At 40.5% G+C, this 25140-nt stretch overlaps 1 protein-coding gene across 1 annotated transcript in view; it reads left to right on the forward strand.

Annotated features, from left to right (window-relative positions):
• The window catches only part of HGFAC (HGF activator), a 45576-nt gene that overhangs the window by 8807 nt on the left and 11629 nt on the right, over positions 1-25140 (forward strand). The window contains exons 4-8 of the mRNA XM_062638739.1: positions 2186-2259; positions 7181-7294; positions 8413-8544; positions 9956-10066; positions 22951-23125. Of these exons, the coding sequence (XP_062494723.1) occupies positions 2186-2259; positions 7181-7294; positions 8413-8544; positions 9956-10066; positions 22951-23125 (606 nt within the window). The remainder of the gene's footprint in view (positions 1-2185; positions 2260-7180; positions 7295-8412; positions 8545-9955; positions 10067-22950; positions 23126-25140) is intronic.

The raw sequence follows: 25140 nt of genomic DNA on the forward strand, positions 1-25140 counted from the left end.
CTGCAAGGGGAGGGGAAGAAGGGGACTGGTTGTGAAGAACATTGGCGTAGGAGATCCAGTGGGTTGTGGAAAGCTAGTGGAAGAAGCCTTAGTCAGAATCTCTAACAGCAGAAAATATCTAAAAGGGGAAAAAATGAGTTCTCCATTTGCTTAGAACTTGGCTGTTGCTGGAAAGACTCCAGAGAGTATTGATTTGCACATAGATATTTTTTTAATCCCTAATGATCAGAGTTCACTTGCATTCTTTAGGGTACACAAGACCTTTTTCATTTGCCTCTTCCATGCTGCCCAGTGTAACACTGCTCTTCCAGATCAATAATTACGTCGACTAGAAAAGCTGGAAAAGTTTGGATTCTCCTTCCCCATCATTGCTGGCACAGATGAAGTGTTCAGTCAGAGAGTATTTTGCCACCAGTGACACAGCAATGCTGAGAATCACTTTTAGTGTACTCCTCACCTTATTTGTTGTGCATAATAGACCGTCCTTTAAAACAGCACAATCCACTTCCCAATGAAGGAACACAGAGAAATTTCCATCAACTCCCAAAAGAGTCATGAAGGCCTTAGTGCCTGTGAGAAAACAGCCTCTTTAAGTAAATGCCAAGTTAATCTGTACTAGACAAAAAAGCACCTTTCTTTTTCTGCACCATCTATAATTGAGGTCACCAAATTTAATATATGTGGCCTATTCAGATGTTCCATTGGAATGAAAGCATTTTTAATGCCACATAGCATCTAATTAAGAAGCAAATAGGGCAGGTAAAATGGTGGACATGCTCTGCAATAAAATTTCAATCTAGCTTGTGACATCCTAAGGGGAAAATATATTTGATAACACAACTCTTCAAGGTATGATAAAAACACACATAATGAAAATGGATTATCAGGCACATTAAACAAAGCAAACTCCCATTTCCTCTATGTCTTGTAGCTGATATTTATTATAGAATCATAGAATAGTTAGGGTTGGAAAGGACCTTAAGATCATTCAGTTCCAACCCCCCTGCCATGGGCAGGGACACCTCACACTAAACCATGTCACCCAAGGCCTCATCCAACCTAGCCTTGAACACTGCCAGGGATGGAGCATTCACAGCTTCCCTGGGCAACCCATTCCAGTGCCTCACCACCCTACCCGGAAAGAATTTCCTCCTGATATCCAATCTAAACTTTCCCTGTTTAAGTTTTAACCCATTACCCCTTGTCCTATCACTGCAGTCCCTAACGAAGAGTCCCTCCCCAGCATCCCTATAGGCCCCCTTCAGATACTGGAAGGCTGCTGTGAGGTCTCCAGGCTGAATTATTTTGCTGCATTAGAACTTGTGAGGGAGGATGTTTTGGTGGATAGCACATTAGGACAGGATGTGGACCTCCAAGGTTCGGCCTTGGTTCACTCCCACACTCCCTGTGTGGCCTCCGGGAAGCCTATGAGTCTGCTTCTGCAAATGGAGAATTAAACTTAATGCTCCTTGGAGTCTTTTGAGCCTTGGAGATAATAGACCGATGAGGGCAAGGAATGTGCGCAGATAAAGAGTTGTCAAAGTTTGTCTCAGTAGGGTTCCCACGGGCAGTGTGGTGTGCAGGATTCAGCTCACTGCTCTGCAAAAAGGAGAGGTTTTGTCTGTGCGTTTGGAAATCACCGCAGTGTCAGTTATTTCCTCATTTCATCTGGCAAGTTAAAAAGTAGGAATACTTTAGAGGAACTGAGTGCAAAATATGTTTGTTGCTGAAAGCCACTGAGAAGTGCCTCTGTGGACAGTCTCTTGCCTCCACAGGTTATTAAAATAACTGACCGGCATCAAAAAAGGGTTGGGTCCTGTTTTGCTTGTTTTCTAATGAATAAAGACATAATTTATTTACTTTGGTTTTGGTTTTCATTTCTGTCTTTCATTTTTCTAATTTTAGAAATGGGAAGAGGGTTTGGTTTTTTCTGGAGGGCTCACTGGATATTTCAGATCCTGCTTCTGTCTCAATCCGTATTTAATTTGAGAGAAATGGGGCAGAGCATCTTTAACAAAAGAAAGCTTATTTTCCCTCTGATGTTAAGAGAGTTTTAATGAAACAGATGCTAATTAGAAAAAAAAGTATGAGCTTGATGTTGCCAAAGTTTGAAGGCCATACAGTTTTAGAGCAAACATCCAGGTTGTTGAAAGCTGCACCAAACTGCACCTTTTATTCTTTTCAGGTGTTCGACAACACACAACTATGATCGGGACAGGAGATGGGGACACTGTGTTTTGTTGCCCAAAGACCATAGAGGTAAGGCAAGCCATTGCTGAGTTGCTCCAGGTACCTGGCTCCTACTTTGCCACCTGCAGTAAGGAGGGACAGGGGACAGTGCCTTCGGTGCTACTTTTATTTGGTGTACACAGAGCAAGCCTTCACATTAAATGTTTCCAGGATCTCTCTGTGACTGTGCATAACCATCATATGAGAGTGTGAATACCATGCAGTCTTTAATTCACTTTCTGTTGACTAGTTTGAAATCATGGGGAGAAGTTATGGTAACATCAACACAGAAATCTGAACTCTTGCTGGAGCTGAGCACAGAGGTGATCATCTTCTCCTTCACAGGCTGGATGTTCCTATTAGTTTTCCCTTCATTTAATCAGCTGCATTTTCTGTCTGACCAGTTAGTCTTTTAGAAGATACAGGAGCATTTCACAGTTTGCACAGTACACAGCCGTCACTTCCAGCTATGCTTCCTTGAGATCTCACGGTGAAGAGCAGACCTTCAAAAACCAGACTTCCCTGGGCTTTGGGCTGTGTCAGAGAAGACAAGAGGACAGACACATTCATGGCAGGAGTACTGAGGGACCATTCAAGGGTTACTTTGCTGAACAGTGCTACAACTTCATGTGGTCACCACACTCCAGTGTGACAACTGCCTCATTGTGAAAGTCTGTCTAAAACAGGAAGCCAAGGTCTGTGGCAAACTCCTCTTTCTATGAGTCACTTTCATTGACACGCTGGCTGACAGCACCATGTCCCGAGCAGTTCAGTGAGGATCGTGCGTCCCTGTCCTCAGGAGTGCCGTGATGGCTGGTCTGTGCTTGTCTCTGTCTCCCCAGCTCCATGTTTCATTAGCTGGATGCTGGGGAATCTCCTTTTATAAAGAACATATGTATCTAATTCCTAGTTTACACAGGGACAGACCACCGGCTGTTGCATTGATCAGACTTGATGCCCCTGAGGTTTTTTTGGATCTTTGTCTAAATGCTGATCCTGTTCCTCTTTTTTTTCCTCTAACCACTTTCAAATGTGACCTATCTTCTCTCGTCTGTGGGATATAGAATCATAGAATCATAACCTAGTTAGGATTGGAAAGGACCTTATGAGCATCCAGTTCCAACCCCTCTGCCATGGGCAGGGAAATATGACCAGATGTCCTTAGATGTTAATTTCCCACTTTCAAATGCAGGACATTTTCCACCATCCCTTTGAAGGGAGTTTGCTGCCTGTCAGGAGTCTCACCACCAAGATGACTGTAATCTACTAGAGCCCATGAAAAGCCAGCGTTAGCTGAATCATGCTGACAGTCTAAAATTAAGCAGCTCACAGCATCATCACTTTAAACTTAACAACTTTAAATTATTTTCCAGCTTGGCTTTAAAACAGATTAAGAGTAGATCAGAGACAAATGGCCTAACCCCAAAACAAGCAGCAATGTTTGTGCCTTTGTAACGCAAGTATGTCAGACATGAACCTAGACTTTATAGACAGTTACGCTTGCAAGAGTCAGGTTCATGAATGCCTTCCCAGAGCTTAAAATGTTGGAAGCTTTAACTAATGACCGCTTTAATCCTCCAGTACAACGCTGTCATGGTGGTGGCTGGCTTTTCCATGAACTCTTCAAGCCTAGTGTTGCATTTCTGAGGTGCCTTGTGTCACCTCTGTCCCTCAATCTGCCCATCACCATTGTGCTCCCAGCCCCATGTGCAGCCACCTCCAGCCTTTTTGAACTTGCTGCCTCATTTTTGCCTATTACTCATCACAGTGCTGGATAGGGTGGCTTGTAACAAGAAAGGCACTGTGCCTGCCTGCCCCTTGCTGAGGCAAACAGGGTCAGTATCCTCTGTCAATGTATTTTAATGTCAGCAAGGGTTACTGTTCTTTCTCCAGGAAAAAAAAAGGTTTTATGAGTTACATGAGTGTGAGAGGAAAGGAAAGAGAGAAAAGGATGGGGTAGCTGAAAGAGATCACTGCTTACTGATGCAAAGACAAGACTATTCCTGGAAGAATTAATAATTTTGTGAAATTAAATTAAAGTTCTTTAGCTGTTAATTTATTTAGAAGCATAAGTCTGCTTATATTTTTAAGCATGGTATTTGGTCTTGGAAAACATTTAACAGATCACCATCCAAGAGAAAAGGTTTACGGTGAGGCTGAAAGGAAGGAACAGCATAATAGCTGAAGGGAATTTCAAGCAAATGGGAGGAAAGTTTGCCTGCTGGGGAAGATAGCTGGGAAGAAAGAAGCAGTCAAACTGAGTAATGCTGATCTTTAAATTGTGGAAAATATATGATTTTGTTTTGTAAAATAGAAAATCTTCGGGGCAAACTCAACCACTTTAGGGATGCTTCAAAAACAAGAAAAAAAATAAATGTTGAGGGAGAGAGTATCCTTTTGTCATGAGAGATTGGTGAGGAGCATGTGAACTGGGGTGGGGAAGGAGCTGCTTGAAAGCAAAGGCTGAAGCACAAATTCCCTCCAGGCCAAGAATACCATGTGTAGGAGTGGGGAGTCAACTTGAAACCATTGGATCTGCTTACAAATCAATGTTAAGCAAGTGTTGGAGGCATTGATCCAGAAAATGCATCTGCCAAATTCAAGAGAAAATTTAACCAAAAGGCCTTTAGCTTCAGGATGAAGCGAAGCTCAGGTAGGAAGGCTTTGCTGGAAGCAGATCTTACTGTGCAGAGTCAGAGCTTGCTGTATTGGCACCCGAAGCCCTTATTCAACCCACCCCTAAAATCAGTGGGAGCTTTAGCACTGCCTTCAGGGGATATTTGCTTAGGTTTCCAGCTGATCCTCCACTCCTGCCCAAGAGATGCCTGTGGAGACTGTGTAGTAGCTGCCCAATGTGAGCCCCTGCATTCACATGGGCCAACTGGGCTGTGCATGTAGGTACGTGTATGCTTAAATGTGCAATGCCCCTATGTGTGGGACTTCAGGATTTTGGGCACCCTGTTAGGACTACTGCTCTGAATGTCTGGAACCCTTGGACAAATGGCCAAAACCCCAGGGAGGCCCAGAGTTGGCAGGAAAGTGCCAGACAGTGGGTATTTTAAGAGACATTTGGACTCATATGGAAAGAAGAAGTAGAGCAGTGTGGGCTGCATAGGCAAGAGGAAGAGGCATCATCCCAGAAGGGGCTCTGGGGAAGAGCAGTCCTGGTTTCCTGGTTCTGGGGAGAAGAGTGGCAGAAACAGAAAGTTTTTGTGGGAAGATATGGGTAGGAAGGGGAGACAAGAGTAGTGCTCATTCAGCAGGGCCTCAGAGAGGTGAAGCTGAAGTCAAGGTGATTGCTAGCAAGCATGGAGTGCTTCACCCATGAGGGTAGGGAGATAATGCTGGGTGGCTTTAGGCATTGGCAGAGCAGGCAGGGACTTGGCACTCCCCAGTTAATGTATAGTTACAAGTGGGCAGGATTCCCTGCAGGGAACTGTGATGTGTCCATGTGCTTATGAGTAGAAGATGCTCTTGGACTTCAGGAAAGGTGGGAAGTGATGCAGAGCACCCCAGGATGTCAGACCAGAGGGGTGGGTGGGATGTAGTGAGGACCCAACTGGAAAAGTAATAGAGGACTGGAAGTGCTTTTTGCAGATTTAATGGGGGTACAAAATATTGCTAGAGCACCACTGTACCAGAATATGGTTTTGGAGACCAAGTCATGGTTTGCATGTGATGGGAATAGGAAATACGGGATTTTCCTTTGAGGAAACATTACACCACTGAAAGTTTCATAACTATCCAACAGCAGGAACAGCAGGAATGTCACTGCCTTTACTTGTTTACCCTTGATATTATCCCACAGCGAAACTACCAGTGAATACACCCAGACCTGCTATCAGATAACAATTACACCACTCTGTTCTCAACTAAATATTTTGATCCATGCAGGGGAGCCTCACATTCACACCACTGCAGCAAACTTCAGGCTGTACCTTCCATGCTTTGCTTCAACCCCACATGTGTGTGCCTGTTTCTGTATGTTGTATCCCATGCTTAAGTCCCACGCTCTACTGAAGGAGCACTGGATTGAGTAGCTCTAGAGTTGTCTTTGTAGAGTTTGACTAGCATTAAAAAAGCATTTGAATGCAGGCAAGCTGCTGGGCCAGCTCTGCAGCAGGTGTAAAACATGATGTTGGTTAACTTCAGGGCAGATCCATCCCCCAGCACTGTCTGAAATCAGGAACATTGCCTGGCCAGCAAGACTCTTACGACTTTTGCATTGCATCTTGCCAAGTAAAGCTTCTATCACAGGAGTTAGAGAGTTTCCTGGCACATCCCATCCTCTCCCACTATATTTTCCCATGAGTTAGAAATCCCTTAGACAACAGAGATATACTAGGCTGATCCAGTTTAATCTTGCTTGGCCTGATTTACTTGGACATGCCCTTGCCTTGCTTTATTTTATTTCCCTTTGTTCCAGCTATCCATTAGTTTTGGCATAATCAAACAATCCATAGCAAATTCTTCTGTCGAGGGCTGTCCTTTGTGTAATTTGAAAGGGAGTTGCATGGCCCTGGTCATTGGTGTTGAAGCTAGAAGCATGCAGGGCAGTAATGAGGGCAGAGACAGAGCTGCAGCCTTCCCTCCCCAGTGTAAAGGCACAGCTCCATCTTGTGGGCATTCGTCCCATCTTCTTCCTCACCACGGTGGCAGCTGGCAACTTCGTTCGCGTCTCGACCTGCCACCTTCGGACAAGTTACTCTGGGGAGAAGGTTCAACTCAGTGACTTACTGCATGGTTTTTGAAAGCTGAATAAATACAGCTGCTACACAGCTGGAAACGAACCCACTGTAAATTGGTTGGATAAGCTTTGTTCTAAGTTAATGGTATTAAACCTACTGTGCATTGAACCAAAATGGTTCATGGAACCAAGCTGACACCTGCTACAACAAAGCATGGCTTATCTGGTGCCTACTGACAACAACTTCTTATGTTGCCTGTCTAGATCACTGTGCAAACAACCCTTGCCAAAACGGGGGGACCTGCTCTCCTGCACATGGCCATCGGAGGTACCACTGTACCTGTCCTGAGGAATTCACAGGCGAGGACTGTCAGATGAGTGAGTATCTTCTTCCATGAGTGTTACAACATGAAATATAAGCAGTTAGTACAGCTTGTTAATGTTTGCTTAATGAAAAGGTAGTGCTGTTGTGATGGGAGAGACCACTGCAGCACGAATGTTTGTGTAGGTGGATTTCCAAATGGTTATGACAGACAATCCATTACTGACAGGACAGCTGAAAATAGCTTGGTTATACAATCAAGAGCGACATTAAGCTGTGGGAAACACAAAGATCCTCTTCCCCGCCCTTTGCTGCTTTTAAGATTTAAATATCCCTAACATGCTTGGAAATTACTAATAATATCATCTAGTATGTAGGGCAGAGAAACATGAAAAAGCAGCAGAATTTCAGGTGATGCTTTTGTCCTTTATGTATATGCACACATGGGTCTATCAGTACTTTTCTTGTGATGTCAGCTTTGCACTTGGACAGCTTCAGGGTAGTAATTCTCAATGACAGTTAGGCCAAAAGGCTTTGTCTGGGTTATTTTTCCAGTTTTATGGTGATGCCATTCCCAATTTACTGTGTGCCAAGCAAGGAATTAGTCTTTTAAACTGATGGGTTTCAGCCGTACTTGCTGTTGTTTATGGAATGCTTTTCATAAAATCATTTGGGTTGGAAAAGATCCTTCAGGTCATTGAATCCAACTATTAATCTAACACAACCAAGTCAACTACTAAACCACATTCCCTGTAGCTCTACACTTGTCTCCCAACAATAAGCAATGAAGCCCTTTTCAGTCCTGGTGATCCACTGTCTGTAGAGCAGCCCATGATCTCAGATGGTGCAGTAAAGTGGGACAGACACAAGTATACACCACTGATATGAGTTTTTGTGTTTGCTGAATGAACTCTTAGAAGGACTTAAGTAACGGTGAGGCTGTCATGCTCATAGGGCTTTAGGAGAAACCTACCTCTGCCTGAAGGTCCTGGAGCTGCTGCTACAGTGTTTTAGTACCTTCACACTATGAAGGCTGGCTTGCTTAGAAGCACTGAACAAACATGTATCTGCTCAACAGAAGAAAAAAGAATGAGCAGGGAATGGTGGAGATTGTGGTGCCATTACCTGTGAGAAATAACCTCAGAAAGCTTGTGTTGTTTTTAAACTGTTTCAGAGAAATGTTTTGACAACAGTCTCTACGAGTTCTTTGATGTGGGCATGAGCTGGTCAAGAGTCCAACAAGGAGCTGTGGAGCAGTGCATGTGTGTGGACGGCCAGATTGAGTGTGAGAGTGCTGAATACAAAAGTAAGGCACTAGTATCTGTTATGGCTATTGGCCTGCTTGAAGTGGGGATAAAGGACAGCGAGGATTTCAAAGCTGAGCAGTGTTACACACAGTAATACTGCTTTTGCAGTTCATGTACTCTCCCCGAAAGAGAACATTTCAGCTTTTCTTTCCATGTGTGAGCAGTAATGCTGACCCAGAAAACCGCTTTAATGTGTCCATTTTTATTTGAGCAAGCAATTATATGCATTAATGCACTATATTTAGGGACATATGTCAGTGTTTTCTTTGAGAGTGATGCAATCCTGATCTGCCTTACGTAAAACTATGCAACAGTTACATAGTTGAAGTGGTAAAATTTTCCTCCAAACCTCCACACCCTCCTCTACTCTTCCCTGCACACCTACAATTGCTTCATATTGCTGTTTCACCTCTGGGTTTTCTTCCCAATCCTATCCCACTCTGAAATTGCCAGCATGTAAACTCTACCTGCCTCCAGGATCCCACACGCCCTGCAACAGCCTCAGAGTCCCCATGATTTTTGTCCCAACATCCCCACTGCTGGCTGGGGTGATGCTTACGTTATGAAGCCTCCTCCTTGTTTTGGGGCTGTGAGGTGCCCAGCTCAGCTGGCCAGATAAGCTGCAGGGCATGTGCTTTGGGTTGTCACTTTCTTGATGGAGCCAGCACAGCACCTCCCTTTTGGAAGGAGAGATTATGATAAGAAAACCATATGCCTCACCTATATATATGCTCTGGTATGGCTATTGTGCTGTTCAGTCTGGCTGACTGTTAACCTCCCAAGTAACTTACAGTACCAAGTAAACTTCATAAAAGTCATTTGAAATAGGTAGATGCATTTATTTCCACCTTACAGAACTGGAAATTAAAGGACGGAGAGTTGGTGGCTTTCTACAAGTCTTTACTAAGCTTTCTTTAGGAGAGTAGCTGGCTTTTCTAGGGAGTCCATGCAAGACTTGGGAAATCTGATAGGACTTAATATGCCCCAGTCACAGATTCAAAATATTTAACTGAGCTTCTTACTAGATACGTTACTATACATTTTAATGCAGCTCAATGGCAAAGTTGGAATTGGCAGAACCCTCTGTACAGAAAGAAGTGCTAATGCCATCACCATCACCACTAGTAATAATAATCACCACCCCCATTTTACCTATTGTTCATTGATAACATTCTTCAATAGCTAGGCTGACATTATCCAATAAGAGTGAAAACAATGAGACAGACCTCAGTGGGAAGAAATCAGCAGAGTTTCCTTTATTTTACATCAGGTGTACGTCTGAGATGAGTAAAAAAGGGAAAACTTCCCCAAAATGCACACGCACAGAGAAGGTGCATGAAAGTGAGTTAAAATGGACTGATTTTCCTGAATAGCTTGTACTGCGGTTTGACCTTTCATTTCTGCTTGTAGGTTGCATTCATGATCCTTGCCTGAATGGTGGAGAATGTAAAATGGTTACTCTCAGTGGGAAAACAGTATGTGATTGCAAAGGAAATTTTGCAGGAAAGTATTGCAATATTGGTAAGTGTAACAACCCACTGTTGGGCAGAGAATCTGGAGTTTTCATCTGAGTGGGTTTGGCCTGTGTGTTGTATTCTGCCTTTGCAGACATTTCTTGTAGTAACTGAAGAGTCACACAGAGCAAGCGATTAATGCAGTCCTCCAGCATAAAACATAACACGCTCTTCACCACCAACACCCCCATTCTAAAAATATTTGTTCATGTCCTTGACTTCACGGAAAATTAAACACAGAATTCTTAATCCAATTACTCATGCCCATAAAATAAGCTCATAGCTCCCTTTTGCAGCATCAGTCTCAGAGCCGTACTCTACTGCAAACACTTCCCCACTCTATGCAACCCTTCATGAAGCAGGGATTTATACTCTGACAAAACCTGGCACTTGACTATATTTGGTAGCACCAGATTATTGTGCAAAGTAGACTAAAAGTTCACACCCTTTGTTTATCTATTGCTTTAATTTTACAGCACCTTTAGCCCAGTGTAGTTTACCCAAAGATCTTTAGTGGAACTGGTGGATCAAGGCAGAGAAATATGTTTTTTGATGCCCACATGTTAGTTCTGTGTTGTTTCTTATTAGGTGCAACATAGTTTTTGATATAGTTTTCCTCCAGAAGACTTAACATTTCTCACTGCAGAGGTTAAATCTGCTTGTAAAGCTTAATTATGTGCTAAATCCTCAAGTTATGTCAGCGGCTACTTTTCAAATACAGCAGGTTTTAGGCATAAATTACAATAGACTTTTAGTCACATCAGTCTTTGATCCAATCAACTTACTGGCAATGTCTTTCTGAGCATAAGAATCCCAGGGCTCATCAAAATCGAAGACAAGGTTCCCAGTAGCTACGTGGCCACCTAGTTGTTCTAAGAGGATGGTGGGGTGAAAAATCATGGTAATGAACAGTGGATTTGGCATCTGGTATTTTTGTTTTCTTATTCTGATAGTTGACATGCTGCAGCCAGCTATTTAAGCTGGGGAAAGAAGTGATCTGGGAGACCAGCAGTACACCTGGAATAACAAATAGCAGAACTGGCAAATTAAATGACATATGAACTGGTCTTGAACCTTCACTCACAAGGTACCAGATGAATTGTGCAAAATGGGCTTGTGATTCTTTTAAGTCCTTCATAAGGAGCAATGTTGTAGTGATATCTGGATTTTTGTGCTCTAGTTGTCCTAGGGACACTTGTTCCAGGCTTTGTGAATGCTGCTGCATGGATCACAGAATCACAGAATCCCAAGGGTTGGAAGGGACCTCAAAAGATCATCTAGTCCAACCCCGCTGCAAGAGCAGGGTAACCCAGAGTACATCACACAGGAACTTGTCCAGGCAGGCATTGAGTATCTCCAACGTAGGAGACTCCACAACCCCCCTGGGCAACCTGCTCCAGTGCTCTGTCACTCTCACAGTAAAGAAATTTTTCCTGATGTTCACATGGAACCTCCTATGCTCCAGTTCACACCCATTGCCCCTTGTCCTATCACTGGACATCACTGAAAAACACTCTTTCAAGCAATTCCCTGTCCTCCTTGAACTGTGGGGCCCAGAACTGGACACAATATTCCAGATGCAGCCTCACCAGGGCAGAGTAGAGAGGGAGGAGGACCTCTCTTGACCTACTGACCACCCCCCTTCTAATACACCCCAGGATGCCATTGGCCTTCTTAGCCACAAGGGCACATTGCTGGTTCATGGTCATTCTCCTATCCACCAGGACCCCCAGGTCCCTTTCCCCTTCACTACTGTCCAGCAGGTCAGCCCCCAACCTGTACTGGTACATGGGGTTGTTCTTCCCCAGATGCAGGACTCTACACTTGCCCTTGTTGAATTTCATCAAGTTTCTCCCCGCCCAACTCTCCAGCCTGTCCAGGTCTCACTGAATGGCAACACAGCCCTCTGGTGTGTCAGCCACTCCTCCCAGTTCTGTGTGTGCATGGCACGTGTGAGACCTGGTGTCCTGGGGAGAACTGTGCGCTGCTCATCTTCACATGAAACTGCTTTTCCCATTCCTATTTCGTTATCAGCTTCCCATGCCCAAAATGTGCACAAACGTTCACCCAGCGTGGCCTGGATTATAAATATCTGGATGACAGTGTTATAGCTGTAATACTGGTTTCTGTCTGACTAGCTGAGAACAAGAAATAAGCAGGTGCTCTTTGATTACTTGAAAATAATCAAGCACACATTTGGTTTGCTAAACAAATGGCTCTAGATGCTTACAATCCATCTGCACTCAGCTGCCTAACACCCCCACACAAAACGGGAACTGGAGGATTGTGTGTATGTGTCAGGGCCTTGCAAATGAGTTTAAAAATGAAAAAAAGCCTCTTTGCCAGGATTTAGTAATTCTAAATTAACAACTGAATTGGTGCCGGAGTCTGTAGACATGATGGCATCTTCACACTAGGGCCATGGCGTTCTGGTGCAAGCACCCGGAGCTTGTGCTCTGAGAGCACACAGAACTGATTTTTAAATATATGTTGGATTAATTTTTTCTTCAAACCTTCAATTTGATGCTGTGAGCACAGCTGGCTTTTTTTCTTTCTTTTCCTTTTTTAAAGCCTTGTATATTTTCCCTTGTCTAACAGGACTGAATTGTGAGGTTACCCTTAAGTCTGAATAGTTTATGCTTATAGTGCTTGATAGAGAGCAAGTTACAGTGTCTCCAAAATGTACTTTATTCTAAATTATTCATTTATAGAGGCAATCCAAATTGGGATGCAAAAAAATGTCTTCTTTTTGGTTAAATAAAGAAAAAAGATCAATGAACAGTAAGCACCCTGTAATATTATTGGGCTGTGATGTTTGAGGTCTCCCCGATGTCCCCTGCCCTTGACTTTTACAAAGAATAACCAGTATTTATGTGTTTCTAATGGAAAACCAGCTAATTTGTCTTGATGTCACCCCCTCACCCCACCCCCAATATTAATAAATGAAGTGCCATCCTGGGTCAGGTTCTAAGCATTATTGTGACTGGCACTGGCAAAGCAGAGGATGACTGCTACTTTGTAGAGTCTACAGTAAGGTAATGTAAGTAGCAGGAAATATCTAGGAATTCATTTTCTGGGTTGAGGATTTTCTTAGCAGGTGGCTGGACCATCATATTTGATAGACTTTCACCTGTTTTCCATGAATTTGTCTAAACTCTTTAGAACTCCTTCATACTTTTCCCTTTCACAGCATGCTGTGTCAAGAAGTTCCAGAATTTAAATAGATGTGATGAGAAACAGTATTTTCTATTGTTAGCTTAAAACCTACTGCCTGGTAATTTCATTTCCCCCCTCTGAACAGTGAGTAACAGAGAATAATCATAACTTTTGTGATTTTGCAGCTACCTATTTATCTGTCCATTGTTCCTTTTTTTTGGGCTACAGGGTCCCTGTCAGTACTCAAAAATCATCTTTTCACTGATCTTAAAATTCTCTTGCAAATAATCATTATGTATATATATATGCATATATATCTCCAAGCCATTATCATAATGGCCATGTAGCTACTGGCAAATGATGAGCTGACTTAAAAAAATATGGGAGGTGATAAAAGTAACATAGGAGATATCTATAAAAAAAGGAGATTGATATACAAAAGACAGTTTCTAATATAGATTTCTATTCTTTGTGGTAACACATTATTTTCTAGCCCTTAAAGCAGCAACCTTCAGTACTAAAGAAAGAACTGCCATTTTAAAAGAAGTTCTAACAGAGTTTATATGCATAAGATTTCATACAGTTTCAAAGGAAATCAGGTACACCACCAACAAATTTGTTCCCAAACAGTGCTGTTTAAAATTGTTCAAAAATCCATTTCAAATTAAGTTTAATTCATAAAAATTGCCCTTAAACATGCACTTATTTTCAGGAATAAGGATTTTGTATTAAGAGAGTAGTTGCATTCACTTCGGAGGCAGAGATCTTCCTGATTGAGATCTGGATCCAGGTTTTAGGTGAAGATTCATAATTAATTATCCAACCATGAGCAGCAATAGTGGTCTCATTGTACAGAGATGTTACAAAAACGACCCAGACCCAGTCACTCCATCAGTGATAAATGCAGGGAAGAAGTGATACCTCAGAAGGATGTGAGGGTGATATTTTATCTCCAGCATAGGCTGGTATAGGCAAATGGAGTGGAGAGGGAATTTTCTGGGAGATGTTTTACTTCAGAAGTATTTAGCTTCATTGGAGGTGATAACTTGTGAAAAACAGTTACGAACATGTAACTGTAAAATCACTTCAACATTTTATGTTTCATTGAACAGAGAGGAGTCATGATAGAGATGCTGGGTGAATGTAGAGCACACATACCTAAATGAAGAGGAGGAGCTATTTGGCCAGCGGACAGATAATTCACTATAATATGAATTTATGGAGATGTTAAAGGGAATTGGAGGGTGAAGGAAGGAGCTGTAGATTTTTTATTAAGGGATTGGTGCTTTTAGGTTTCTGTGATTGAAACCCCACCATTGCATCCACACTACTGGCCTTAGCAGATATGTAGGTGGAAACAAATATTTTGCCCCATTTCCTGGGTAAAAGCACTTCCTTCTCCTTAACATTGCTTTGTTACAGGTTTTGTGTGTGTGGTGGCAGTAAATTTGGAAGTCTCATTTATGTTTTTAGGTTTATTCCTGATTTACTGAAGGGTATATTAGTGGGGAATCTTCATTCTGTTTAATTAGTTGCAAAGTTTTTCCTGAAACGCTTAGTCTCTGTAGGTGGCTTGGTTGTGTTACTGTTGATCAGAGGAGTAGTTGGTAGTCACACGTGGATAACTGAGGTGGGGTTTAATGCTACTTATTGCAATGGTTTTTAGCTTTCAACTGGATATTCGGGGTCTAGAATTACCTTAATCATTGAGTGGTACATTGCACTTTATGGCTAGCTAGGGTTTATTTCTGGCCCATTTGTTGTATTAGGACTCAGCAACAGTTCAGGGTGTGTTCTTGTAGTACTATTTGTGAAAATAAGATGATAGCCATGTAATATTTATTATATTACATGTGATATTTATTATCTTTATTATATGAAATATGTAGGTAGCCATGTAACACAATAAATCAGTGGAATAGATGAGTTATGGCAAATTTTGGTGCTTTTCATGATTAAAATGAGAATGAAAAGAAAGCGGTGCATGGAAAACCTGTCTGGATTTGTGTCACTGTGATTGTGGGTTCCAGTAGAGGATAGATTTGGGAGCATTGGGAGGACTACACAGAGGATAATATGTTTCTACTTTTCTTTGGATTAAAGTTTAGGTAACGATGTTTTTGCTAGTGTTTTGGTCATGATGAAGCATGAAGTTGTTGAAGTTATTTTTGAAAGCTCTTTATGTTTTCTAGTGTTTGAATTAGAAGGATACCATAGCTTTAAAGAAAGTATGAGTTGGAATGCTAATTGTGGAAGGCTTATGGTTACATAAGGAGATGTGTTGTTGTATGTCAGAAACAGGTTGAAGATTTTTAGAAAAGGAAGATGACAGAATAGCTGAATATATAACTACATACAGGGAAAAAAACCCTCTAGGCCAAATCTTTGGGGGTTAAACTGGGGGAGTTTGAGGTAATAAAAGAAGAGAAAAAGACAGCAAACCCACTCTTTTAGTGGCTGTTTTACTGAAATAGGGTGTTTGCAGTTTTCTACTAATGTAGGTACTTCAGTAAAGGAAATTCAGCTCTGGAGGCTGGAGGGAAAGTTTTAAGCCTTTTTCTTCTGAAGGAGAAAAAAGATAATGAGTCTTTGCTATTTGATTTGTTTAACAAGTTATCTATAATCTACTAGAATGCTTTTGGGTTAGTGTTTGATTCTTTATTTTCTAGGATCCCAGAGGAAAAAACAAGGAAGAAATAGCGTGAGGTGTAATAACAAGGTCAGAGCCAGCAGACAAAAAAGCATCATTACAATTTGATGTGGGTTGGAGAGGTGATTATGTTTTTTGCTGGGGTAAAGTTTCATGGGTCCTCTGGGAGGTTGCATGAGGGTAGGGCAAGGGTTAATAAGGCAAAGATAATTTAGAGAAAGCCTTGGGCACTGTTGCAGAAATAGTAGTGGTGGGTTGGATTTTCATCAGATTTTGAATTATTTCATAATAATTCAAATAGTGCTGAAGTTACATGGAGAAAAACTAGGTCTAGTAAACTATTACATACAGTGATAAATGGTAGGAGGGATTGGAAGATGAAGGAGTGAGGGAGCATAGCATTATCAACTAAGAACCCACCTCTGATTCCTTGCCCCAAGTGCCAATATAGCTGATGGTGAACAGGAAACTAGCAGTCAACATGGCTTTGCAAGAAGATAATTATAAGGTGTCATTTATGGAGGTGTGCAGTAATGGAGAGGCTACTCTGATCTCCCAGGTTTCTTTATAGAGTTAGGAATCATAATAAAGACTTTGGCTGATGCAAAGAAAAACACAAAGGTAGGAAGCACCATTTGCGTGGAGGATACGGATTAGTCATTTACATTTGACATCTTGGCAAATGTGGACTAGAGAAGAGAAAGCCACTGAGCTGTACGGTTAGCAGTATGGCATACAGCAAGGATTAACTCTGTAAGGATTGAGTGACAAGGCAAATTCCAAGGAACTGTCAAAAATTTCTTTGGACAGAGGTAGCAGGTTCAAGACCAGCAAAGGACTTCTTATTTTTACAAATAAATGTTTTTTCCAGCCGTTGGTGGACACTAAGCTTTCTGTGTTGCCTTCTATGTTTCTATAGTGGTGTGTTTTTTAGATAACAAGTCTTTGTTTTAATCCTACTACAAACTAACACGGTTAATATTAGCAACTACTAATATGAAGAAGCTGCTTAGTGCTTACTGTTATAATCGAATGCCTGACTTGGCAGCAGTGTTAGTCATTGGATGCTGGTTAATTCAAAACCATAAAGGTCTTTTTTTCTTTGAGGCATGACAGTGGTGTCAGTTAATTCTGTTTTATAGAGGGCACATCTCTTGAAATGTGAGGGCACTGACATCTCTTAATCCACACAACCCTATTCTGCTGTATAATTGTCAGTTAGGAAGGTGGTTGAAAGCACAATGTGGTGGAAATGGTTAAGCAGCTCACAGGCTTTCAGCTCACCCCTTGGATTAATGCAAAAGTCTCCATTACATTGTTTGTCTCTCCCATTGCCTTTCTACCACCAGCCCATGCTGGGTGCTTCATGTGCTTCAGAGACCCTTCTCATTACTTTCTATAGAGCAACTGCTCATCCTACACAAAAATTAATTGCTATACAGCTTGTTCCTTTTCCTGCCTGGAGACTAATTGTGGGTCATACTCTTAAAACATAAGGACCTACAGGTTTATTCAAAAGAATAAAAGCTTTCACTATGAATTACCCTGATACTCTTGGAATTCCTGTAAGGTAGTCAATGAAACAGGTTGTATTTCTGTCAAAATAATATAGCACTGGGATTTGCTTGTTGCTGCTGGAATTTGTTTCCCCTATCGACTGGCAACCTATTTCCTAAATACATTACTCCTTTCAGCTCTATATACCTGCCTATTTGATTGCATATATGACTTGGCAATTATAACTATAGTGTGAGTATTGAAGATAATCAATAGAAGAATGAAATGGAAAAAGAGCCAGCTGTTCCTCTTATCAAAGATATTTCTTTTCTAAGAGATAAGAAAATACTGGCAGATTTCATAGAGTTCCAGGTTTAAAACTCCATATGGAGGAATTTAACTTACCCAGAAGGTAGATTTGTAGCTTAACTTTTGTAAGAAACATAAATCTCTTAATTTTTACCTCAGATGATTTAAGTACTTGCAAGTACAAATGTAGAAAGTTACTTTGAAGAAGAAATACATTAAAAATCTTCTAGTTTCAGTGGAGTGTGCTATCCTTATGTTAGGATGCAACTTAGGGAGATCTTTTGTGTTATATAAATGACTTTATTTTCACAGTCCGAAATCCAATCTTATTTTGTATGGTTAATTTCTATTAAATTTAATTCATTACAAATGGATACCAATTTTTCCACATTTCTGCCTATTTGCTGGCTCTGACATATTATGTGTTTCACAATCAGGCTACAGTGTCAGCAGGGATTTGTTTCAGTGTTAGGTGCTGTCAGTCCAGAGGTTTTGTTGTTATCCAAAAATAACAGGAGACACCACAGCTATTCCAATCAATTATTTGTTCTAAATTAGTGACATGCATTATCTCCTGTTGTAGTAAATCGTAAGTCCAAACAGGAATATTGAAATCTAGATAAACATCACAGATGTATTACTGAATTATATAGAAACACAGGTAAATAGATATATAGCTTGCTTTATTCTTCAGTTGAGGTTTATGTTCATTAATATTCACACCCTGAAAGCTACAGTGCTTGCTGTTATTCTTGCTTTCACAGACATGTATTAGCGCATGAAAATTTGAAGTAATTTGTTTCAAGCCAGTAACAGTCCAGTCCTGGGGCTGCTGCCATGCAATCTCCTGGCTCTCCTCATTTAGACTCCATATTTCTATCATCAAAGAGTGAAGGAGATGGCAACTGCTTTCTTCAGTGCAGTCATTGCACACCTGGCCACCTTCCTAGATCTTTACAGAGATTTTCAGTGGCGAAGAGAGACAATGAAAGATAAACTAAATCTTCCTTGGGGTGCAGTGCTAGGTTAATGTGGATGTCCTGTAAAGCTCTCTGTGTGGTTTGGTTCATTGTGCATAGGAATATTTACCTTACTGCTTTTGGAACACCTAGTTTTTTTCAGTGTTTTATCTGATGGAGTGTGATGCCTGTAATAGCAATCTCTACAAATATTGGAGAGTACCTCTGTCATGCATTTATTGCCAGCTCAGGCTAGTGGTTAGCTGCCCTTGCAGCAGAGGAAAGTGCAGCTCGCTGAAATCAAAGACTTTTACTCCTTTTATCTGGGAGGGGATTTCATGTCTACTCAGGAAAGGAGATTAGGGAACTTCTAGGTGAACCAAAAAAATGATGGATTCAATGATCCGAAAGACAGGCATCCAATGGGTCAGCTAATGTAGGAAGGAAACTTATACCATTGCAAACGATGCCCTGGAGAACAAGACATCCTGCAATGCTGAGGCAATGTAAGCAGTAAACAGTGCAAAGGCATACAATTTCATTGCTTATTGCTATTCATTTTCACTGTTAAAAGATGAAACAGGATTAGGTGGAAATATACATTGATAGATGTATAAGGAAGGCCTCAGAGACATACAGATGCGGTCTTGCAAACCAGCTGCTCTCTAGCAAGTGCTTTCTCTGATCAGAGCAGGGGATGTAGGGCAAGCACTCAAGCCTTTGCCTCTGGAGCTTCCTGTGGCACTACAAGAAGACTGGACATGTGCTCCAGGAAATGCTCTGGATGAAGGACATTCTCCTACTTCCACCAAGGTTTTGTTTTAGTTTATGATTTTCTAAAGAATTCTTCCATTGGATAATTGACAATGGAGACACTGGAGAAGATCTTTTGTAAAGCCAATTCTAAGCAGAAGCTTACATCAGCTGATACAGAGCAATACAAAAAACCAAATTAACATTGTATTTAATAGCAACATAACAGGATGTTCAGGGATAAAACAAGGCATTACTGAACGAAAGACTTACTTAAAACTATTCCATCCCAGCATTAGAACCATAAGGGGAAAAATGTATTTTTATTAACAGAATGAAACACCTTGTCTGGAAAGAAAATACAGTCAAAGCTCAAAAATATTAGCAAAATTGCTGATGAGATGTTTTGGAGAAAAGAAAATCTAAAAGAGACATTGTTTTCTACAGAAAGGCTTCCAAAAGAAACTCCTAAAAATGTTCAAGTACATAACTACAGAACTTTGAAGCAAGATCTGCTGACAAAAAGTCTTGTGTTCTCAGGAAGTTAGTAATTAGAACTGGTTGGATAACTGCTATTTCAGGTTGCTTTTAATTTTAAGACCTGAAACTGCTTTTTACTGAAAAATGAAAAGGCAAAGAATTGGTGTGACATGCAGATAAAATATGCCATCCCAACACAACTTGAATGTTTTAGGTGAACTATTTAAAACTTTTGGATTTAAAAATTATTTCTAATTTTACTTTTTTTTTTTGCTTGAGAAGAAATGAACAGCAGTGATAGTGACATAGGTCTGCACATTAACTTGAATCTGTGTTTGCATCAAAACTTTCCTCATCTGAAAGTTTAGCTTATTTCTACTCAACATAGTGGTTGGCAGTACCAGAGGGAAGCGAATGAACAGGAAAAATACATATGTCATGCTGTCCATTCCTTTCTTCCACATAGGAAAATAAATATGTTTCAGAGTTAGGAGAAGTTGCACAAGCTATAAAGGATTGGGAAAGAACAATTCCCAGTCAGAGCAATCCCTCAAGAACTGCTGAAAGCAGACCACCTACACATAATTTCTGACAAAGAGGGAAAAAGAGATTTTTTTCAGTGCTGCAGCAATAAAAAAAGAGTATTAGAAGCAAAAGATCTGTACGGCTGAAGTAGTTGCAGAGATTCTTTTGGAAAACTGTTTCTCCTGAACTATAGGTGATCTACTCAGCTTTGCACATACTTCTCAATGGTCTTAGATGCATACAATGCCTTTTAATGAGTGGTGATGTGGGTACTGTGTTGATACTGCAAGCCAGTCAAATACAGCTTGCTGGAGTAGAGAATAGATCAATGGAAAGCTTCTAATGAAACAACTGTATTAACTTAGATGCTTCTCCACAAGATATGAGTTTAAGTCACTTTACTCCTGTGCCCAAAATATTCTTTATAAAACTGAAAAGAAAAAAGAACTGAGAGATATTACTGTTCCTCTCAACAAGTGCAACATGTAATCTAAACTTCTTAGTTACAGAAGGAGAACATGAGGATGATTTAGAAAGTGGCCAAATTCTTCCAGCTAAAATCTTCTGGCAGCTTTAGCAATGACTGGCAGACCTGATAAAGCAGAAATGTACTGGATTTTAAACCTAACAAGGATGAGCACTTGTAAACACCATTTGCAAGATGTTCAAACCGTGGGTATTGTGGAATATGGCCCTGGTTCTGCACCAAAACCAGAATTTCTTGTTTCATCCTCATAAAAGTAGTCAACTCTAAATCATTTCTGAATGTAATAAGTACAGTACAAATAAAAATAGCACCTGGCACTTCCACGGATAATTGAAAGAATTTAGCATACAGCATGATAATGGTATTTTTGTGACACTCTTTCAGGCAAACAAAGCAGCATAACTTGCAACTTGCCCAGAAAATAAATGGTAGGGCTGCCAAGAAATGGTTACTATTGCTAGGGATACAAATGATAGACACATTATTTTCTGGGAGCTCCTAGATTATGGTTGCTAAAATATGAGTTTGATGTAATGTTATATTCGTAGTTAGTGAAATAAAAAGAATTTGATTCAAGGTGCAAGTGGGAGAAAATGCTGTCTCATCATCTCACAAGTGTCTGGAGGCCAAGCAAGAAAGCAAATTTTGCCACGTATTTCTATGCTAACTCAGACGGAAGGATTTGCACCAAACTTCTTGTCCTCTAGGTCTCAGATAGGACCTCTTCCTATGCTTTCTTGTGATTTTGAGGTCTGTTGGCACACTAGTAACTTCAAAAAATAATTGACATCAGCAGTTCAGTGCTGTGATTCACTATTTTAATGCTAGTTCTATGCCCTAGTTCATGTGTCTCCTTGTTCTGTCAAAGTAAACAGATCTTTGGCAAGAGCTGTCCACATTCTGTAGTGTGATAGATCATCTTCACAGTGTGTTTTTCAACAGTCAGGCAATATCATGATGTTATATATTTAAGCACATTTATAAGTATAGAAGAAGGTTTCACCAGTCTTGCAGATGTCAAGGATAACTCACACTGACATGGCTGGGATAAGAAGCCCTCTGAGGCTCAAGTCACAATTAATCCTCTTTGTACATTAGATGGTTTTGTGTTTCCTTTGGGATACTTTGAGCTGTGTTTTGAGGTGTAGACTTTCTGCTTAGTGGAGCTATTGGTATACAAATGCATCCACATATGTTTTTCAGCCATAATGCTGGTATGTGCCGTTTATAGATCTTGGCAGCTGGGTATACAAGTCATAGAATATGTATGTGTCAGACCTGTTTGAAGAAATAACCCATGTGCAGGTGAAAAGGAAATGTGTTTTAAATAAGAAAATTCAATCTACTATTCAAGTTTCTTTTTACAAAATTGATGTATGTGCAATATCTAGTTACATGTATATAACATACATGGGCACAGTATATATATATATATATATATATATGGGTATGTATGAGGCCATAAAAAGAAGTGTTTTTCAAAATCAGACCTTTTAAGCACTTGCTGGAAGGGCAGGATGGTTTTCATTACTTTGCAACACAGATGTCTCTGAGCTGGTTGGATTAAGCTCCCTTTACTGTCAATAGAGATTTCAGTCAATGTAGTCAAGACTGCATGGCACCATTCATCTCATCTTAAAAAAGTCACTTAAAGCAGGCTGGATCAGCTTGGTTCTAGAAATGCCTGTTTCTCTTAATTGACTAAAGAAGGAGTCTCCAGTGATGAGCTCAGTTGTGTCTAAAATTAGACAGGAGGAATCCCAGCCATATTGCTGACTGTGTTGCAGATTGCTGACTAAAATCTCCCATACGCAGTACAAATTTTAGGTTTAATTTTCTGCCTGTTGAATAGCTATTTGTGCATGTGTTAAACAAGGCTAGCTCACTACTAATTTTAAACAGGATTCTTTTTCAATTAAAAGAAGATGTTCCTTTGTTGCATTCAGTTCCTGTGAAAGGTGAAAGGCACTGCAAAGAATGGGGCCCACTGGCTCTCATATGGGACTTCAGCTGTGAAATCAGTATTTAACATGTAATTTGCATTGATTCCTGACCAGTGTCTTGTATTTTGCCAGTACCCAACCATCGGTGCTATGTTGGCAATGGCACGGAGTACAGAGGTACGGCAAAGACAACCATTTCTGGACACAGCTGCTTGCCTTGGAATTCAGACTTGCTGTACCAAGAGCTTCACGTTGACAGTGTTGAGAAAGCAGTACAGCTTGGCTTGGGGCCATTCTCTTATTGCAGGTGAGAAAAGTTCTCCTTTGCCCTGCGCTTGTAAATCAAGAGATGGATGCATTGTGAAAATGAGAAGGGCAGGAATCTCAAAGCAGGTGTTATCCCTGCCTTGGAAAAGCTAGTCTGACTTAACAGCCTGACGCAGGGGATGCAATTGTACAGAATACAAGATCTAGTAGATAGGCTAAATCAAGGGTCTTTCAAGGGAAGCTCAGATACAAAATAACATTGGAAATTCCAGGTCTTTTTTTTTTTTCCCGGGATTTTTATTTTATTTTTCTCAAGCAAGACCATAGTGCAAAACCTTTGAAATTGTTCATAAATGACTATGCAAAAGGGAAAAGAAATGCAGTAGCCAAATTGAAACGGTTAACCTTTTGTTTCTAATTCTGATATTATGAAACAAGTAACATAAAGGAAAATATTTTCAAAAGTTAAAAGTTATTTGAAAAGGAAAAAATCAAAGCACTGTATTTCAGTAATGTTGAAATGGGATGTCAAAATTCTCTCCTGGTTTTCTTCCAAAGCAAATCTACTGCCAAATAAGATTTAACAGTGTTTCAATTTTGATGAAACCATGTATCAATAAACTGCATTTCTGATGAAGTTTTCTGCTTAGCTGTAATTAAAATAGCTTGTGGTAGGTAGGTTCGTGCTTTATCCTCAGTGACTTTATGTTCCCCCTGTCTCTGAGGTCTTCAACTTATATCCACAAATAAAGGAAATGCTCCAGTTTAGATAGAGTTGTGGTGATACGCGAATGCTGGGAGCGGCAAACTTTAGATGATTCTCCTTAAATTACTGGTTCATGTCTAGATTTTGGTGTTGTGGGATGGATTTTTTTTTATTTCTGTATTTCTACACACACACCCCCCACACCCCCCCCCCCAATGTGTAAGTTAGACCAGTATTTCAGGAAAAACAGTACTGCACTTCCTAGTTTGTTTGATGAAAAAAAGCATGCATGCATGCTGAAAGTAGCTCTTCCTCTCCTTCAAACACAAAATGAAAATAAGCAGCTCCTACACCCTCCCTTAGCCCAGGTCAGCTTCTATTCCAAGGCTTGGTCCCAATCCAAGCACTGAGGTATGAGATCCATCGTGTCCCAGCACTGTATGGCAATTTACCAGGCACATATTTTATGCTTTGATAAAACTTGATCCCTTTGATTTGCATCATTTAAGCACAATATTCACTTGCAGATTTGAAATGCAGAGAACAAAATGGTGTAGGAGCTGATGTGTTCATGTTCTGCAGAGCTGAGAAAAAAGCTTTTCAGTTTTTTTGTCAGCTTGTTATAATTTCTGGGGATATCTCTGCTGCACTATATAATCCTGCAGATATCTTCTTCAAACAGTCTAATTTAGAAACATTGTTGGAGGAAGATGACTCAACCTGTGTTGCTGCTTCAGTTCTGAGAATTTGAAAGGGCTTTAATCTTTTTCTGAAAAGCAGTTATATTAAAAGAAATATATTGAAGAACCTTACAATAATAGACAGTGCTTCTGATAAATCCAGCTGAAATTAGAATTACTGTTTATCTGGAGCCCTGAAGTGCCTTGTCTACTTTTCTTGCTCTACGGAACATCTTTCTGCATCTTCAAAGTTTACCTGTATTCTTGGAGGAGTAAACTGGGCAAATTTCTGGTTACTTATAAGGCACTGATGAAGACAATTAGGCTGTACCAGGGAGAAACTATACTGAAATTAACCCAAAACCTCTTTAATACCAAGGTAACAAAGAGCTAAACAGATATTCCTTTTATTTCTTTTCCTTTTTGAGGAACACAGTATTTTCTTTTCCTCAGACTCTCAAGGGAATGTGAACCTGAGCTTCCCAAATTCATTTGTGCTAGCTATTCTTGTGATGGATTTTCTATGAATCTACCTGTGTTGGAATTTCCTTGCTTAATAAAATCACCTAAAAAAGGAACCTCTCCCATGGGATTTAGTCCTGAAAATAGCTGAGCTGCTATCTGTTAAAACACTTCAGTGTGGGCTGTATTTAAACCATGTGAACATGT

The sequence above is a fragment of the Pezoporus occidentalis genome, unplaced genomic scaffold (assembly GCF_034315485.1).
Source record: "Pezoporus occidentalis ecotype Australia unplaced genomic scaffold, CSIRO_AGI_Poc_V1 ctg58, whole genome shotgun sequence".
In the NCBI taxonomy this organism is placed as follows: domain Eukaryota; kingdom Metazoa; phylum Chordata; class Aves; order Psittaciformes; family Psittacidae; genus Pezoporus; species Pezoporus occidentalis.